Genomic DNA, 16,481 nt, shown 5'->3' on the forward strand with positions numbered 1-16,481 from the left:
TTGAAACAAACAATTTATTTGCCCAATAGTAAATTATTATTTAATGGCACTTGTTTGCATTACGCAGGAATGTTGGTAACAATATTGTTTGATTTTGTGCTGATGAGTTTAAAAATCTCTCATACAAAAATAATGTTTTCTAAACACCACCACCTGGGGTTGAGATTGAGACACTTAGTGATCTTCGAAACCTGGCATTGGGAATTTGGAAGCAAATTCATTCACCTCAGCCTTCAGCAATTCCATTTTCTTGATGGTGGCTGCATCGCTGTCCAAGAAATCTTTGAAGTCTTTCACTTTAGGTCCTGCAAATAGAAGTAAATTTATAACAGCAACTTTTTTTAAATTAAATATATTTCCAGGTCCCAATTTGGTAATAAATTGTAAATATTGATTAAAGATAAAAATAAGGCTCACCGCAAACAGCCTTGACCTCGGTAGCAATTTTGACAGCCCGGTCAAGCAGAGCAACAACAGTTTCAAAATCTTTCTCAGTAAAATTTCTTGACGTCAAAGCCGGAGCGCCTAAAATTTTCAATTGCGTAATTTTTTAAAATACTAATAACTTTAAAAAGTACCAAGTCTCAGTCCTCCAGGGGTCAGTGCACTCTTATCTCCAGGGCAAGTGTTCTTGTTGACAGTGAGGCTTACCCTGTTGCACACAGCCTCGGCCCTAGCTCCGTCAAGGCCAAGAGGGCGCAAATCCCACAGAAGGAGGTGGTTGTCAGTGCCTCCTGAGACCAGTGTGTGACCTTTGGCCAAAAGGGCAGCAGCCATGGCCTTTGCGTTTTTCAGCACTTGCTGCTGGTACTCTTTGAATTCCGGTGACAGGGCCTAAAAAAAATTATATTATATTACAACATGAGATTTTAATTCTTTGGATTATTAAAAGTTACCTGTTTAAGAGCAACAGCGACTGCTCCGATGGCGTGGTTGTGAGGACCGCCCTGGAGAGAGGGGAATACAGCCGAGTTGACTCGAGTTTCCAGGTCGTAGATAATAGGCTTTCCGGCTTTGTCGACGCCTCTCTCGCCACGACGGAAGAAGATCATTCCTGATCTGAATATTTGGGTGAAAAATTATTTAAAACAGATTTAAGAGACAAAATTTATTTTTAAATTTTCAATGAAAATAATTTTACTAATTCCTGCTATGGGTACAAATTACGGAATTTTTTCTTCTAAGTTTTCAAAATTATTAATAAAAAAATGTTTTGTTTATCTTGAGTAACTTGAATAATATTCCAAATGAGTTCATTTAATCTAAATTAATTTTAAATTCAATTTCAACAGTGATAACTTCAATGAAAAATTCACCTTGCACCGCGAAGAGTCTTATGAGTGGTTGTTGTGACAATGTCAGAATACTCGAATGGCGATGGAATGACACCGGCAGCAACCAGTCCGGAAATGTGAGCCATGTCACTCAACAAATAGGCTTGAACTTCGTCACAAATCTGCACAAATATTCAGCAAATGCAGCAATAAATTTAAAAAATTTGACTACCTCTCTGAATTTCTTGTAGTCTAGCAGTCTTGAGTATGCAGACGTTCCGGCAATGATGACCTTTGGCTTGAAAAGAATGGCAGATTTACGCAAGGCTTCATAGTCGATCAACCCAGTGGAAGGGTCCAATTTGTAGGGCATCGACTCAAAGTAAACCGACGTTGCAGACACACGCTTGTCGGCCGTCATAAATCCATGAGTCAAGCTTTGATTTTTTTTTCAAATAAAATTTTTAATTCCAATTTATAAAATTAATTACTGTCCGCCATCGGAAAGATCAAGACCCATGATGCGGTCGTGGGGCTTGAGCACCGCAGTGTAGGCTGCGAAATTCGCAGGTGACCCGGAGTAGGGTTGGACGTTGACACCCCACTTGGCCGGGTCAAGGTTGAAGGCATCCAGGGCACGCTTCTGGCACAAGAGCTCAATCTTGTCGATGACCTCCGTTCCTCCATAATATCTAAAAAATAAAAGAAAAATAAATCAAGTTAATTGAAAAAGGAAGATTGAAGTCACCTTTGGCCAGGGTATCCTTCAGAGTATTTGTTGTTAAGGCACGAGCCAAGCACCTCTAAGGCAGCTTTACTGCAGAAATTCTGCAAATAATAAGGAAAAGAGTAAGAATACATCTTGTCCAATTTGCAATAAAAAGGAACAGGTTTCCTGAGGTAATAAAAAAATATTAATAAATAAACAGTGGGATGAGCGCCTGACGCAGATTGTTTTTATCGTCAACTGCACTTTTGCCACAAGGTCAAACTAGTGTCAAGTAAATTTCCACACCGGCATTAGCCAACATGATGCTGTACTCATTTAAATAAGTACTGAATAATTAGTTTTAAATGGAATTAGTTTTTTTAATCAAAAATTGGCAAGTTCAAAGTACAAAGATAAATTATTGTCTAATTCTCTCATCTCTCTCATTGATTAATTTTTTTTTAAAGTTTCAACAACAAAATTAAATTTAAAAAATTACTGCGCTTGGAAAAAAATTAAAAAGTTACATAATAATCAGGTGAAAAATTTTTAAAGATGAATTAAATTTTCAATTCTTTCCAATGGGCACTTTAAATTCCACATTTCTTTCAAATTACTTAAACATGGTAATTATTTTTGACAAAAAAAATCTGTTTGAGAGAAAACAATTAAAGATACCTCGGAAGCAATCAGCTCCAAACCAGTAACCTGGCGGCGTTTCTCTTCGTTGACCAACTTGTACATTTCAGGGTCATCATCTTTAAGAGCCTCATTGCCGGTCCAGGCAGATGCAGGTCGAGCCTGGGAAAATTGCGACGCAAAATTAGGCACCAAATAAGATGTGTAGCGGTCGAGATAATTTCGTAGCTCTCTCGTCAAACCCGAGAGGCGAATTTTAGGAGCTGAATTTTTAATCAAACTCACCGCCATGGTGACAGGAGCAACTTGCTTCAACACTCGCTGAAAAATACGAATCATAAATACGATGTTGAGTAAATCCGATTTACAGGCGATTTTTAATCCGATTCAGATCGGATGGGAGAGAGAGAAGAGCCGCACAGAGATAAAGCACCAAAGCCAACCCCGCCGCCGCATGTATGTGAAATGTTTTTCAAATTAACCTTTGACCTCGAAAGGACAGTCCACTTCGCAGTGACGTCACGGAACAATAAGCGGAGCAGCACTGTGATCAATCGTTGCGGTCCGACAGATCGAGATTTCTTCTTCAGCAGCAGCGAAACAAATTATTATCGCACTTCTTCTTCGGAGAAAAGCGGCAAGCGAACAGCGGGCAGTAGGCAACCGGACAAACACCACACTCTGGAGGGAGCGAACCATGTGATTTTTCAACTTGTGGAGGGAGAACGGCATGTGGGGGGAGCACCCCGTTGTGAGTGAATATTATTCTGTGAAAGAGAACAAAAAAGTACGTTTAATTTGTTGTTATTAAATTTTCACTTAAAATTGAAAATTGTACTGACACCGAAAATTTATCACAAAAAACTAAAACAAAGACGATGATTTACAAAATAAAATATTTTAATTTTCAAATCGGGTATTAATTAGGAACAACTAAGTCTCATTTTTCTTAAATTATGGAAATAAAGTGTGCAGTATTCATTGTAAGTAGTGTCAATCTGTTTAATTTAATATATCCACATGCGAAAATAAAAAAGTATGTAGTAAATAGTAAAATTTTACATAGGAAATAATTATCAATCTCTCTATTTACTTTACAAATACGAAAAAGTGAAAAATGGATATAATATTACACACAAAAACTCATCAAACTAAAAAGTTTTTGTTGTAGCTCTCAATATTTTAATTATTTTGTGTTTCGTCCGGTTTTGTCTACAATTATTAGTTGCCTATGCTAGTAAGAGAAATTTCTCAAAATAGTATACTTTCTTCCACCACGATTAAAAAACCTAAAATTAAGATTTAAGATTTTGGAGTTTCTGATTAATAAACACTAACAATCAAAACTTTCCTTTCTCATAGAATCTTTTTTGCCATTTTATTATTTGAAATAAATTACTGCAAATAAAAGGAAGGACTATAATAAGTCACGCAAAAATTATAATATTCTTTATTTTACACAAAAAAGCGTACACTCTTCTGTATGTACATATTATTTTAAAAATTGAAAATAAATTATTCATATTTTTTTACTTTGGCCAGCTCTCAGATATAAGATTTAAAATTTATAAAGGATTTTTATCAATTAAAATTAAATATTTTATATTTTCAATTTAATTATTAATTTCAAAATATTAGACCTTAATTTTTTATCTGATAAGAAATTGAGAATAAGTATAGAAAATTAAATTAAAATCTAGCTCTTCTATAAGATTAAAGATTAAAAATGCTTTATAATTTTACCAAACCGCATTTATATTTTATTTTTCATACATTAGTTAAATTAACCTTTTTTAAATTTTATAATTTATTTCATGAACTTTCTTATACTTTCTATGTGGAAATCATATCGAATTTTAAATATTAGCAATTTTTATTTTAAATTTTGCTAGAAAAAATTAAATTTTATTGCAGCACCGATTCGCGCCACAACATTTTCGTATCTTTTGTAATGACATATTCTCCGCTAGATGGCAGAGTGGACGCGGAAATCACGAGTGGTCGCCAATCAAAACAGCAGCGAACGGCGAAGAACAAACAACGCTGCATTCCAGGGTGATTTCGGCGTCCAAGTGCGTATCGGCGAGTGGAATCGGCTGCCGACGGCAGTTGATGTTTGATTGATGGCGTCTTCGGCGCCCGCGGGCACCGGCGGCGAGTCGGCGCCGGTGCCTCCGCTGGCGCAAATCACGCCGGCCAAGACGCAGACCGTCCTCAGCGACGTGCTCCTCTCGAGGCCCAGGCTGCAGGACCTGGTGCGCGAGGTCGACCCTGCCGAACAACTCGACGAAGAGGTCAATCACCTTATCAATAACCGAAACCTGATTTAACAAAAAAAATTAATAAAATTATTTGGTTTTGGTGGGAAAATATAACTGATATTGGCCTCATTTTCAATTTCTGAAAATTTAATTTATTTTGTAGGATAATGTTTTCATAATTGTAAGCATCAGGTTTTATTATTTAAGCGACTTTTTAAAATCTGAAAAAATCCTACGCTTTTATTTTTTAATTAAAAATTTTGTTTTTTCAAAATTATTTTGATTTGATCAAAAGCTGTTGATATTTCAACATATTTTGGACAAATTAAACACAAATTTTAGATTTCAATGTAACAATTTGTATAATTTTTGTCCATTTCGAGGATCAGACTTTTGTACTTATTTGAATCATCCGAATTGCAGGTTGAGGAAATTCTGGTGCAGCTGGCCGATGAGTTTGTGGAGAACACGGTGAGCGCCGCCTGCCTCCTGGCCAAGCACCGCAAGGCGACCACTGTTGAGGTCAAGGACGTGCAGCTGCACCTGGAACGCAACTGGAACATGTGGACACCTGGCTTCGGCACCGACGAGCTTCGTCCCTACAAAAGGGCCCCGGTCACCGAGGCCCACAAGCAGAGGCTGGCGCTCATCAGAAAAACTCTCAAGAAGTACTGAGATCGATTTCCGGCTCTTTTCTTTCCGTGTCTTGTTTTTGCTGGATAACACAATAAATGAGATGGAACTTGTAAGATTTTTTAAAATGCTCGGATTCTCCTTTTCTAAATAATTGACCTTATTAAAATAATTTAAAATTTTTTATTAGTCTTGTTAAAAACTAATATTTTATTTGACATTTCAAATTCTAACTCTCAACCTGAGAAATCTTAAAAACAATTTTATTTTTGACAAGAAAAGTAAAGGAAATATTCTCATTTGATGGGATGATAAGAGACTTAAGCCTGTTTTTTTTTTTAAGTCATTGTTTTTTATTTGTAGTATTATGAGTCCATTCAATGTCAGTTTTTATTGAAATATTTCATAAACCATCTAAAATCCACCAAATCTCTTAAAATTGTCACATTTCATCTGTTTCTTTTATTTACGACGATTTGTACCATTTTCTACTCCGTTTTTTAAATTTATGATTCAAAATTATTACCTGTTAAAAAAACTTTATTTAGAAAAGTACTAAAAAATTTTTAATCCAAAATGCGAGAAATGATCAAGACCTTGATTCAACAGTATGAGCAACAATTTGTTTTTGATTATTTTAGTACTTCAACAATTGCTTTAAAAATTCACTGTTAGAAAAAAATACTGAAACCAAAATTTTTTAACTGCTTCTGTTTGAATCTCCACAAAGAATCTTTTGAGAGAATCTTTGGATAAACACTTCTCACCATGAAGTTGGTCTGGTTGATGCTGCTGACCCTAGTACTTTTATTAATTTGAGAAAATTTAAGATTTTATTAAATCTTTCTTTAGCTGGTCGCAGAAGTAGTTCTGGGCTTTCCAGCAAATAATCAGGACGCATCATCTCACCCTTCAGAAGGTCACGAGACTCACGAGGAAGATCATAACCATGTGGACCAATACGAGGCACATGAAGGTGACGATGAACTGCACGACCGTCACGGTAGACATTTAAAATTTTGCAAGAATTTTTTTATGACTGATATTTGATATTCATAAGACCACCACTTTGACACTGACGAGGGCGTTGGTGAAGATGAGGTGCCCAGTCCATACAACGTGACCGAGGGTCAGAGTTGGGTGCGCAATGTTTGGCAGTGGCTCCAGGTCACTCCACAGCATGTGATTTATGTCCGAGAGCCTCAGCTGCCTTGGTACGGCAACCTCATCAAGTGGCTCAGAATCAACGTTCTCTTCGAACCAGTTTATTAGAAATACATTTGTTAATTTTTTTTTTTTTTTAAATGATACTTCAGTTTGAAAAAAATGCAGTGGCCTCTTGATAAAAAAATATAAATTGAGTAGTTTTTTAATTGAGAAAAAAATTTAAATATTACATCTAAAAATAATGGGAGATATTAATTCACATGCTATAACTTTCTTATGGGATTTGCTGGTGCTAACTTAGCATGTGAATATCATCCCCCATTATTTCTAGGGAATTTTTCTTATCTTTAGAGATTTATGGAGTTAAATCAACTCTTGCATATTTTAATATTCTTGTAATTGGATTACAGTTAAATCTGAATGGAAGAAAATATTATTTAAAAAGAATTTTTTTTTTCAATAAAATAGGAAGCAAACTAGTGTAAAAATTAAATAGAAATTTACTAATTTTAGCTGCAAATGCTTGATAACTAATTGTGCAGTATATAAGGAGTAACCAATTTTTAGGCATTAATTTAGGAAATGTAAGAAACAATTAAAATTATGATTTTAATTCTGAATAATGTTCTTAATATAGAAAATTAAGTATTTATAAGAAGAAGAAAACAAATATTTTTTATGAGATCATTTGTTTCAATTTACAAATTAGATTTTAACATAATTTGCACATTGAAGCAGGGCCGTTGGCTGCATCGGGGGCAGGACAGGTGGCGCTGGTTCGCTCGGTGCTCGGCGGCTCTGGCTCGGCGGTCACAGTGCTTTGTAGCGTGACGAGCAAACCGGAGGGGTCCGTTGCTTGCTATACATACCTCTGGCCGTTTCGTACCTTTTCTGGGACCGTGCAGAGCGAACCATGTTCAAGAAGCGCTCGGCCCGCAGCAAGCAGGGCGACGAGAACCACAACACCAAAGGGCCGCTGCCGGCGCCGCCGTCGGTGCCCGCGCCCCCTGCCCCCGTGCAGCGGCCCCAACTCGTCTTCCACTGCCAGCAGGCGCAAGGGTCGCCCACGGGACTCATCTCAGGTTTCGGAAACGTGAAGGAGCTCTACGCCAAAATCGCAGAGTGCTACGACTTTCCTATTGACGATGTGAGAGCAAATTTAAATTATAATTTCCGTTTTTTTTTCTTTATATAGAAATTAACTTTTTCGTACGTTCTGGAAAAATTAATGAAAACTGAGGAAAACGGAGTTGTTCCAAAATCAAATCAAAAATTAAAAAAAAAAAAAATATTATTTTTACATTATATTTTCTATGACTTTTAAATCATTTTAATTTTATTGTTCTACTTATTTCAATTATTGATAATTTTTATTTCTTTTTTTGAAAACTCATTCCAAAAGACACGATTTTCAATTTTGTTTTAAATTCCATAATCTAAAAATAAAAAAATCTTGAATTACGTGATTGTTCTTCAGGTTATAAGAATTTTTTGCAGTTTTTTGTTGTTCAAGAGCTAGCACTAAAAATAACACGTTTTGATCAAATAATTTATACCAATACAACAATTTTTTTATGCTATATAACACAAAAAATCCCTTGTTTTACTCGAATGATTCTAATTCAATAATTATTTTTAAAATGGTTATGGAGTAACAAAACAGTTTATCATTTATTACAGTAGATTCAATTTGTAAATATTAAATTGGATTTTTTTAAATGAATTTTAATTACAAGATTACTCATTTACTGATTATTTTTCTCTTGTCGCCATGCAGCTTGAAAAATGTTTCTTTTTTTAATTCCCGTACTCGTAAAGTCTAATCTTTACTCTTATCTCCAAAAGCTCGCGAAAATTCGGACGTGCAACCAACAAATTTTGCGCCTGTACGTTTACCGTAACTAATTAGTTGATGAGAAAATTTCGCTGCATCATTGTCTCTTTGTCATGCAAGCTTTTTGCAAATTTTTGTGAGAAACAAGTAAAAAAAACTCGCAGTCATTAATAAAAAAATACTAAATTGGTATAGAAATCACTATTATAATCTCGCATCACCAATTTCAAAACTAAAACGTCGTTTTATCTAAGGCAAGGTTGTCAATCTAATGATTAATTCGCACTAAACTCTTTGCCTAATTTGTTTCACAAAATGTGACGTTTTTATCTATGAAATGCGCCGCGGAGCAAACGAGCTCCCCATAAGTCTATAAAAGCTTGATGTATTTATTGGATTTGTTCTCCGCCCAAAAAGCAGCTCGTCAAGCAGGTAGCGATTTGCGTTAAAAGTATAGTGTGTCCCTATTGCACGCTATCTTATCTGCGTTCGGCGCGCGACGCATCATCACCGTGGTATTCTCGATAAAAAAAATGAACCTTATTGAAGCTGTATAATACTAATTGGGCGCGTTTTCACAATTATTGAGCTGCAATTCAGAGCTCCCGTTTATTGCGAGCTTTTCTTTTCTCCAACTATATGTGATGCATCAAAACGATCGGAGATAAAGCAGGCCGAGCGAACTATTATCTTTGATGAAAGTTGCAAACGAGAGCATTCCCTGAATTATTTTGTTTTTATTCGCAACATTTAAACAGAAGCATGAATTAAGTTGAGCTTCATTATGAAAATTATGGTCTAGTTTAAATTAATATTTTAGAAAAGGGTTTTATGGAGTTTCTCTTGAAGTCCATTCTTAATTCACGAGTTTTTTCATCAAGCTGTGAGTTTTTATTTAAGTTCAATTGTAAATTTAATGTCGAGCAGTCTTAACAATTTATATAACTTTATGCGTTTGCGTTAAAAATTGTAATTACTCTCTTATTTTAATTTCAACTTTCAACAAAGTTATTTTTTACCATTAGACATTAGACTGTTGAACATTAAATTTATTTCATTTGTAATATTTTTTTATGTTTCTGTCATTTATTCAGTTGATTAAAAGTTTAGTCATTATCGATCATTTTAATTGGAATCTAGGGGAAATTGGTGCAGTGGGTGCGGTCGGTCCATATATTTCTGAAAAAAATAGTGAAGCATTTTGCGGCCCCCACCTGCTCCGAACCTGATGGCGGAGGACGCTTCCGCCGAGAGGAAGCACGGCCACTTGTTTCGCGCAGGGGCCAGTTCAGTGCACCAGTTATTCACTTCAATTTCTCTCCGTATCGAAACATGAGCCATTCGCCGCCCGCTTATGTGGCGTTAAATGCGCGCACCCGATTGTAAATATAAAACAGCGCAATTTTTATCGCGAGTGAACTAAAAGGTGAGAGAGCGCACAAAGAGCGGAATAGAAAACTGACATCAGGAAATTCACCGTCTGCGATTATCTAACAAAGGATAGTTAGCGTTTGGTTTGAGATTCACTTTCCACTTTGAGCAAAATTAGTTCCGCTAAGACCTCGAGGAAGATTTTTTCAAGAATTGTTGATTTTGATGCAGGAAAATTCAAGAATTTTTATAATTGTATGGAATTGCAAAAGAAATCTTTAAAATTTGTAATTACTGTGATATATGAGTAATTTTTATGTATTTAAATAGCACTTTGTGATTATAAAATATAAAAATGAGTATTACAAAGAAAAAGTGGATAGAAAAAATCCATATATTGAGCTCCAACCAGTGGTGCCTCCAACTCATTTTTTCCCTTCATTAAAAAACTTAACTTAATTTTATTTTTGCTCCGTTTCATATCATGGGCGAAATTTAAAAATTGAAAGTATCTCAGTTGCTTGAAAGCAGATTTTAGCTTCAGAGCATTTAAATTTGTGTCGTTTTCACGATTTTATCCACTATTCCATCAAAATTTTGTTGTTCGAACGTTTTTCTATGAACAAATGTTTTTAGTGGTAATATATTATATTGTATTATCGCAGCAATCATTATTTATTATTCAATATTATCTTTATTTAAAAGGGGATATTTTACAAGCAAATAATTAAATCATCTCTTTGAAAAATAAATTAAACACACTGGTCAGCTGGAGTGATGCAATGCAATCTGTGCTGACAAGTTAAATGTGATTGCTTTTAATAAATGCAGGAAAGAAATCGACAAAAGAGTTGCGTCATTTGCGAAATAAGGAACTAGCAGTTGTTGAATGTATAAACAAGCGAAACAATGGCCGCGCCGCAGTGCACAGCACTTGAAAAGTGTAGATAATCGTTTTGTAGAACTCCGTGCGCGAGTTGGAAGGCTTCCCCGAAAGAGCAAGATTTTCTTTTCGGCTGAATGAGCGTGAAAAAGTGGCATCGATTGAGTCCTTTTTTTATATTTCTGTCGCTGCGCTTTGATAAATTTTGTAATTGTGTCAAGGCTGCGTGTTTGATTCTCTTAGTGCGTGAAAAGTGAAACAAAATCATTTTTTCATACGCCCTTTGATGTCACGGCGCGCGTAATTAAAAGCACAAATTTGTTAACTGGCGAGGGAAGTCGGTGAAAATGAAACCTGCACACACAAATACAGCTAGTTCGAGAGTTGGCAAGGACGTCGCACTTTGATAAGCACACAGAGTCGCCGGCAATCTCGAGTGTTATTTGGGCCCAGTGACGATTGCCTCAAATTATAAACACATTTTAATCAGTAGTAATTAAGAAATCGATTAATAAAGTGAAGAAATGGTTAGGAATTTAAAAAGGTTCTCATTGTCAGTTGGTCGAGTTAGGTTGCAAATCTCAAATGAGAGAAAAAACCCCACAATATATCAACTAAAAAATTGTTAAACACTGAAATTGTGTCAAAAGCTTCATGCCTTCAGTTTTGTTAAAGTTCAATTCACATTTCAGTAAAATTAAATTAATTGGAAATTTCCTTTCATTTATAGCCATTAAAAAAAATATTTTCAGTCTTTTGAAGACTACTCTGTATGAAGTTTATTTTATTATTTTTTCCAAGTCCAGTAAATTCAGTTGGATGAAAATTTTATATTTGATTAAAATTAAAATGAATTTTTGAAATATGTCAATTTGTCACAAAAATTAAAATAATAATAATATTAAACAAGACTTTAAAAATCGGCAAAAAATGTAAATGATCATTTTTCTTCCTCTAATTTTTTGCAATAAAAAATGCAAGATCCGGAAAATATATTAAATGCATTGCGGTTTTTACTGGATGGAAATTCTTGAGGTTGATTAGTTTGCCAACTGTTCCAAAACCTGTCCAAAACCAAATTATATGTTACCCTAAAGAGAGTCCACGGCTGCGACTGAAAGAAAAGCGCGTCTCATGCTCCTGATTCTCTCCGCTGGAGTCTGTAGGCAGGTGGTTTACCGTTAGGCCGTTTAAATTGCCATTCTGGCTGGTTGCAAGCAAACGTGAATCGCTCATCTCCGCACCGAGAAAGATGCACTCGGGATGAGGTCATTGGAATTATGTGGTAGTTGCAATTAGTTAACTTTTTGTTAAATTTTAATTTATTAAAAAATGGAAAAATATTTTAGCCGGTTCATGTTTGAGGAAACTTTTGTTACAATTAAAAAAACTGCTGGACCAAATATTCTCATGGAAAACGAATCAAATTTTTTTAAAGCGTTACATTGGTTCCAGTTCAAATCTTCTTTGAAAGTAGATTTTTTAACAAAATAATTCATGTGAATTTGCTGCACTGCATTTTTAATTAGGAATTTAGTTTAACGTGTGGAGAAACGGGGCTCGGGAAATAATTAGCATGAGTTGCAGCTGAGTCGGTACCGCACTTGCTATGCCTCTTAAAGGTTTTAACGAGATTCTCTTATGCAACTAATTCGGTCCCGTTAATAATATTACACAAATCATTTTTCATTCCAGATTCTCTTCTGCACGTTGAACACGCACAAAGTGGACATGAACAAGTTGCTGGGCGGACAAATTGGACTAGACGACTTCATATTTGTTCACAGAAAAGGTTAAAATTTTATTTTTCAATTAACCAATTATAATGAAAAAGAAAATGATAATTTCGTAAATGGAGAAATAATTATGAAGTTTATTAATAAATTAATAATCAATATATTGCTGCTCCCCAAGTTTAAAAATAACAGGTTTAGTTCATAAAATGTTCTCTCCATAAAATACATAACAAAAATTAAAAGATATATTTTTGGTTACAATTATTTTGATTTTGATTTAAATCCCAAAAATGGCGCGAAGATTTTGACAGTAATAAAATATATATAAATTAAAAAACTAAATAATATATTTGATTATTTGTTAATTTGAGTAGAATGAACAGTTTTATTTTATTTTAAAAACTACGAGAAATTTGTTTGTTTAAGCTTTTTCTAATTTATTTAAATTGCAGGCCGGCCAAAAGAGGTGCAAATAACCAAGACAGAAGACGCGCTCGGTCTGACCATTACAGACAATGGTGCTGGCTACGCATTCATAAAACGCATCAAAGAGGGTAGTCTTATTGACTCCATGAGTTATATCCAGGTAAGAAGACCCACAAGGGCGTCTCTTCCACCCTCTTCTTTTCCAGTTTGTCAGATTAAAAAAAATCCTCTTTTGTCTCATTAAATTAAAAACTCACAAGTAACATGACTTGATTTCTTTGTCCACGATTTCAATGCAAATTCCTTGACGGAACAAGTTTGAGGTAGGAAGCCATGTAGCCCTTCAATTGATAAAGAGAAAAAGATTTTATTAGAAATTGAAAAGTAATTGGAAATAAAATTTCAGATTGGCGATCACATTGAAAGGATTGACGACGAAGTTCTGATCGGCCGCAGACACTTCGAAGTGGCAAAGATGCTCAAAGAAATTCCCAAGGGTACCACATTTACGATGCGTCTGGTTGAACCTCTTAAAGCTGGATTTTGTAAGTTAATTCTGAAAACTTGGAAGAATAATTTGGTTTTGATCATGAAAGGCTTCTGAATTTTTTAACAATTTAATTTTATTTAATGACAATTTGAAAAAACTGATTATTTCAATGCAGTTTTCAATTAAATTATTAGAAAATTGTAAAAATTCTAACATTTTTATTGCGAAAAATTTGACAAGTGTTCGAAAAGTCTTTTGTAAAGAAATTTAATTTTTCATCCTATCAAATTTTTCAGCAAACATTGGACCCCGAGGTGACCCCAGAAAGGGAAAGAAACAGGGCTATGGTTCTGGTAAAGAAACGCTGCGTTTCAAGGCCAATGGCACAGCCGAGGTGGAACAGGCGGACGACCAAGAACAAACGGGCATTGAAAACATTAATAAACTGCTGGAATCGTTTATGGGCATTAACGACTCGGAGCTTGCCTCGCAAATCTGGCAGCGAGCTAAGGGCACTCAGAACAGCATGGACTTTGCAGAGGCCATCGACGGCTCTGACCTTGAGGAATTCGGATTCACCGACGACTTTATCATCGAACTGTGGGGTGCAATCACAGACGCCCGGGCCGGCAGACTCAAGTGACCTTTCCCGATTGTCTTTCTTTGTACTATTTGTAAATTAAACAAGTTCCTTCTTATTACACGTCATTGTTTAATATTAACTTAAGTGTAGTAATAAATGCGATTATATTGACTTGTCCATAATTGTACAAAAGTGGATATTAAAGGGATAGAGCTAGTAAGTGTGCCATAAAAATTTACCAAAAAAAAAGTGAATCTTTGCACTTACTCACATGATGGCACAGCGTTGCTTCTTGCTTTCCTTTTCTTTGGTCACCACAGGAGCCGATTGAGTTTCGTAGTCAGCTACGATGTTGGGCAGATCCTCCTTTTTAATGTCCAGATACTGGAGGACTGCAAAAAACAATTCAATTATGTTTCCCCTTTAAAAATTTGAAATTTACAGAGCGAGGTGGGTTGTTCTGGTGAGTTTGGCTCATCGACTTTGGCGTCGGAAATTTCCACCCTGGCTCTTTTTGGAGATGATGGCTCTTCAGGCAAATTTTCTTTAGCCTCGTCTACCTCATCTTCCTTTGGTTCTTTGGGTTTCTCAGCAGACACCTGGATGACTTCTTCAACAGTTGCTCCAGGCTCAGGCTCCGACTTTGCTGGTTCTTCAACTTTAGGTTTGAGATGCTTCTCTTCAAGCTCGGCAGACTGATCAACTCTGACTGCTTTGGCTATTCTGGGCAGTGACTGCCTCCTGGTGGTCTTCATATCTTTCAGTGCGCTTGGGTCCACACTCTTCCTTCGAGCTGTGGATTATTAAGATAAAAACAAAAATGACATTAAAATTTTAGATGATATAAAAAAGAAAGAAAATAAATGATAAATAATTTGTTGTTGAAAAGTGAAAAGTTTACAGTAAAATTAATTTAATTTTTGAATAAGAAAAAAATCAAATTTAAGACTTTTTAATTATTGCAAAAGATTTCTTTTTAAATCAAGGATATTAAGCATTCAGTAAGATTAACAAATAATGCAAAAACTATGTTTTAATTATTATGATCAACAGAATAAATTGAAAATATTAATATTAATTGGAATGTACAAAAAATATGGCTAAAGGCAAAGTTTTCTATCTTATATATAAAAAGTAATTTAAAAGAAGTTAACCATTTTACAATTTGGTGATTGTAGAATAAAATAATTTTCACAATAAACATCCCAAATGAATGGTTTACCAGCATTGATTTTGTTCCTCTCAATGAAATCAGTTCCACTTCTGACAAGAGGAGCCAAACTCCTCCTCCGAGTTGGTTCCGGCTTCCAAGATTCCCTTCTTGGCTTTTCTGGCTGCTTTGTTGGCTTTTCAGCTGCTTTGCTCTGTTTCTCCACTGCTTTAGCTGCTTTCTCCGGAGGCTTGGATTGTTTGGTCACTGCTGGTTTGGGCAGTTTGTTTTCCTGTCTGCTTGTGGATGGAGCCAGTGCAGCTCTGGTAGAGAGCTGCGGTCTTGGAGCTGGTTTGACTGACAGCCTGGACTGCTTGTTGGTGGGTCTGAGAGCACTCTTGCTGCGGGTCACTGGGCCCTGGCGACGACGAGGAGTCAGGTCAAGGTTGTGAAAAGGGTACGGAGGCACTGGAGGCAGACCTGGAAAGTTTTGCTGCTGAGTTCTTGGCGAGAAGATCTGGTACGGAGAACCGACTAAGTGCTGCATGGGCTGGGTTGGAGGACCATGGCCGTAGGGCATGCGTCTGTAAAATTTGAGAATTACACAATTATGAAATGACAATTATATTAAAAAAGATAAAAATGGTGAAAATCTTTGTACAGATATTGAATGTTCCGAAATTTCATTCTAAATTCTAATTTAGTGTAAAAAGATGAGATTTTTACCTGCTGTATGGTGAAGGCCCTGAGTTGTGAAACGGAGACGGAATCTGCGTGATCCTGTCCAGTTTGACGTAAGGTCTGTTGCCATTCGTATTTCCTCCGCCGACTCCCATTGACGGCTGGCAGCTGCGGTTTTGTCGTCGATAATCCATCGCGCCTTGTGCAAATCAGGACGTGAATTATCGATTTAAAAGTACATTTAGACTTACTTTGTCGACTGTTCGGCAAAATCAATGCCGAAATCGCTCGAAGAACCGTAGAATTTGAGTTCTTGGATGTGCAAAATTGCAGCGACCGTTTATTTACCGTATGATTGCAGCAGTTTGGCGCCAAAAGAGAAGTGGGGACTGGGAAGGGGGCGTGCCTTATCATTTGAATTTTGGAGTTGGACGGAGCTCGCTTATATTATTGCAATCTTCCCTGCAGCACGACATTTACCAACCAATTAGACCTGTCCTAAATTAGATCTGGCTGAATGGTCACCACCAAAGCCAAAAAATACAAACAACAACAACAACAACATATTGCAATTTGCATATTACAGAGGAAAATTTAGCATGGACTATGCTGCAGCCAGGAAAATAAATTTTTAGTTGCATTAA

General features: G+C 35.9%; 5 protein-coding genes across 6 annotated transcripts; 3 read left to right on the top strand and 2 right to left on the bottom strand.

The window, feature by feature from the left end:
- Positions 1-13: 13 nt before the first annotated feature.
- Positions 14-3,281, bottom strand: LOC132192647 (serine hydroxymethyltransferase, mitochondrial). 2 transcript variants are annotated; one of them, XM_059612812.1, is made up of 11 exons: positions 3,105-3,281; positions 2,908-2,943; positions 2,662-2,784; positions 2,023-2,102; positions 1,766-1,966; positions 1,507-1,711; positions 1,317-1,456; positions 897-1,059; positions 579-834; positions 418-525; positions 14-305 (listed from the first exon to the last, which is right to left on the bottom strand). In XM_059612812.1, the coding sequence occupies exons 2-11, from the start codon at positions 2,911-2,913 to the stop codon at positions 175-177; spliced, it is 1,413 nt and encodes a 470-aa protein (XP_059468795.1). In that variant the 5' UTR covers positions 2,914-2,943; positions 3,105-3,281; the 3' UTR covers positions 14-174. The 2 variants fall into 2 exon arrangements, with proteins under 2 accessions (XP_059468795.1, XP_059468723.1); XM_059612740.1 differs by lacking the exon at positions 3,105-3,281 and having other exon boundaries at positions 2,908-3,080.
- A 1,319-nt stretch (positions 3,282-4,600) lies between these two features.
- LOC132193016 (transcription initiation factor TFIID subunit 12) lies at positions 4,601-5,646 on the top strand. Its single transcript, XM_059613366.1, has 2 exons — positions 4,601-4,916; positions 5,307-5,646. Exons 1-2 carry the CDS (start codon positions 4,746-4,748, stop codon positions 5,556-5,558), a joined length of 423 nt encoding a protein of 140 aa, XP_059469349.1. The 5' UTR covers positions 4,601-4,745; the 3' UTR covers positions 5,559-5,646.
- A 145-nt stretch (positions 5,647-5,791) lies between these two features.
- LOC132192986 (uncharacterized) lies at positions 5,792-6,788 on the top strand. Its single transcript, XM_059613250.1, has 3 exons — positions 5,792-6,317; positions 6,369-6,519; positions 6,577-6,788. Exons 1-3 carry the CDS (start codon positions 6,285-6,287, stop codon positions 6,786-6,788), a joined length of 396 nt encoding a protein of 131 aa, XP_059469233.1. The 5' UTR covers positions 5,792-6,284.
- Positions 6,789-7,504: 716 nt separating this feature from the next.
- LOC132200083 (PDZ domain-containing protein GIPC3) lies at positions 7,505-14,124 on the top strand. The gene is made up of 5 exons (XM_059625279.1): positions 7,505-7,830; positions 12,467-12,563; positions 12,960-13,093; positions 13,340-13,478; positions 13,720-14,124. Exons 1-5 carry the CDS (start codon positions 7,597-7,599, stop codon positions 14,064-14,066), a joined length of 951 nt encoding a protein of 316 aa, XP_059481262.1. The 5' UTR covers positions 7,505-7,596; the 3' UTR covers positions 14,067-14,124.
- Positions 13,734-16,227, bottom strand: LOC132200074 (neurofilament medium polypeptide-like). Its single transcript, XM_059625268.1, has 5 exons — positions 16,089-16,227; positions 15,883-16,036; positions 15,229-15,740; positions 14,449-14,799; positions 13,734-14,398 (listed from the first exon to the last, which is right to left on the bottom strand). Exons 2-5 carry the CDS (start codon positions 16,029-16,031, stop codon positions 14,274-14,276), a joined length of 1,137 nt encoding a protein of 378 aa, XP_059481251.1. The 5' UTR covers positions 16,032-16,036; positions 16,089-16,227; the 3' UTR covers positions 13,734-14,273.
- Between the last annotated feature and the right edge of the window lie 254 nt (positions 16,228-16,481).

This window comes from Neocloeon triangulifer, unplaced genomic scaffold (assembly GCF_031216515.1).
Source record: "Neocloeon triangulifer isolate White Clay Creek 2 clone unplaced genomic scaffold, ASM3121651v1 ptg000001l, whole genome shotgun sequence".
Classification (NCBI taxonomy): Eukaryota; Metazoa; Arthropoda; class Insecta; order Ephemeroptera; family Baetidae; genus Neocloeon; species Neocloeon triangulifer.

What these genes read in the sequence shown, in the direction of transcription:
- LOC132192647 (XM_059612740.1), bottom strand. Translation starts at nt 2,961, where the DNA reads ATGATTCGTATTTTTCAGCGAGTGTTGAAGCAAGTTGCTCCTGTCACC. An exon ending in GAAGGATACCCTGGCCAAAG is followed by an intron (nt 1,967 to 2,022) that starts GTGACTTCAATC and finishes TTTATTTTTTAG; the next exon opens with ATATTATGGAGGAACGGAGG. An exon ending in TCGCTGTTGCTCTTAAACAG is followed by an intron (nt 835 to 896) that starts GTAACTTTTAAT and finishes AATTTTTTTTAG; the next exon opens with GCCCTGTCACCGGAATTCAA.
- LOC132193016 (XM_059613366.1), top strand. Translation starts at nt 4,746, where the DNA reads ATGGCGTCTTCGGCGCCCGCGGGCACCGGCGGCGAGTCGGCGCCGGTG. An exon ending in CCGAACAACTCGACGAAGAG is followed by an intron (nt 4,917 to 5,306) that starts GTCAATCACCTT and finishes TCCGAATTGCAG; the next exon opens with GTTGAGGAAATTCTGGTGCA.
- LOC132192986 (XM_059613250.1), top strand. Translation starts at nt 6,285, where the DNA reads ATGAAGTTGGTCTGGTTGATGCTGCTGACCCTA. An exon ending in GGTTGATGCTGCTGACCCTA is followed by an intron (nt 6,318 to 6,368) that starts GTACTTTTATTA and finishes ATCTTTCTTTAG; the next exon opens with CTGGTCGCAGAAGTAGTTCT. An exon ending in TGAACTGCACGACCGTCACG is followed by an intron (nt 6,520 to 6,576) that starts GTAGACATTTAA and finishes GATATTCATAAG; the next exon opens with ACCACCACTTTGACACTGAC.
- LOC132200083 (XM_059625279.1), top strand. Translation starts at nt 7,597, where the DNA reads ATGTTCAAGAAGCGCTCGGCCCGCAGCAAGCAGGGCGACGAGAACCAC. An exon ending in ACTCCATGAGTTATATCCAG is followed by an intron (nt 13,094 to 13,339) that starts GTAAGAAGACCC and finishes ATAAAATTTCAG; the next exon opens with ATTGGCGATCACATTGAAAG. An exon ending in ACCTCTTAAAGCTGGATTTT is followed by an intron (nt 13,479 to 13,719) that starts GTAAGTTAATTC and finishes CAAATTTTTCAG; the next exon opens with CAAACATTGGACCCCGAGGT.
- LOC132200074 (XM_059625268.1), bottom strand. Translation starts at nt 16,031, where the DNA reads ATGGATTATCGACGACAAAACCGCAGCTGCCAGCCGTCAATGGGAGTC. An exon ending in GGGCCTTCACCATACAGCAG is followed by an intron (nt 15,741 to 15,882) that starts GTAAAAATCTCA and finishes CAAATTTTACAG; the next exon opens with ACGCATGCCCTACGGCCATG. An exon ending in GAGGAACAAAATCAATGCTG is followed by an intron (nt 14,800 to 15,228) that starts GTAAACCATTCA and finishes AATAATCCACAG; the next exon opens with CTCGAAGGAAGAGTGTGGAC.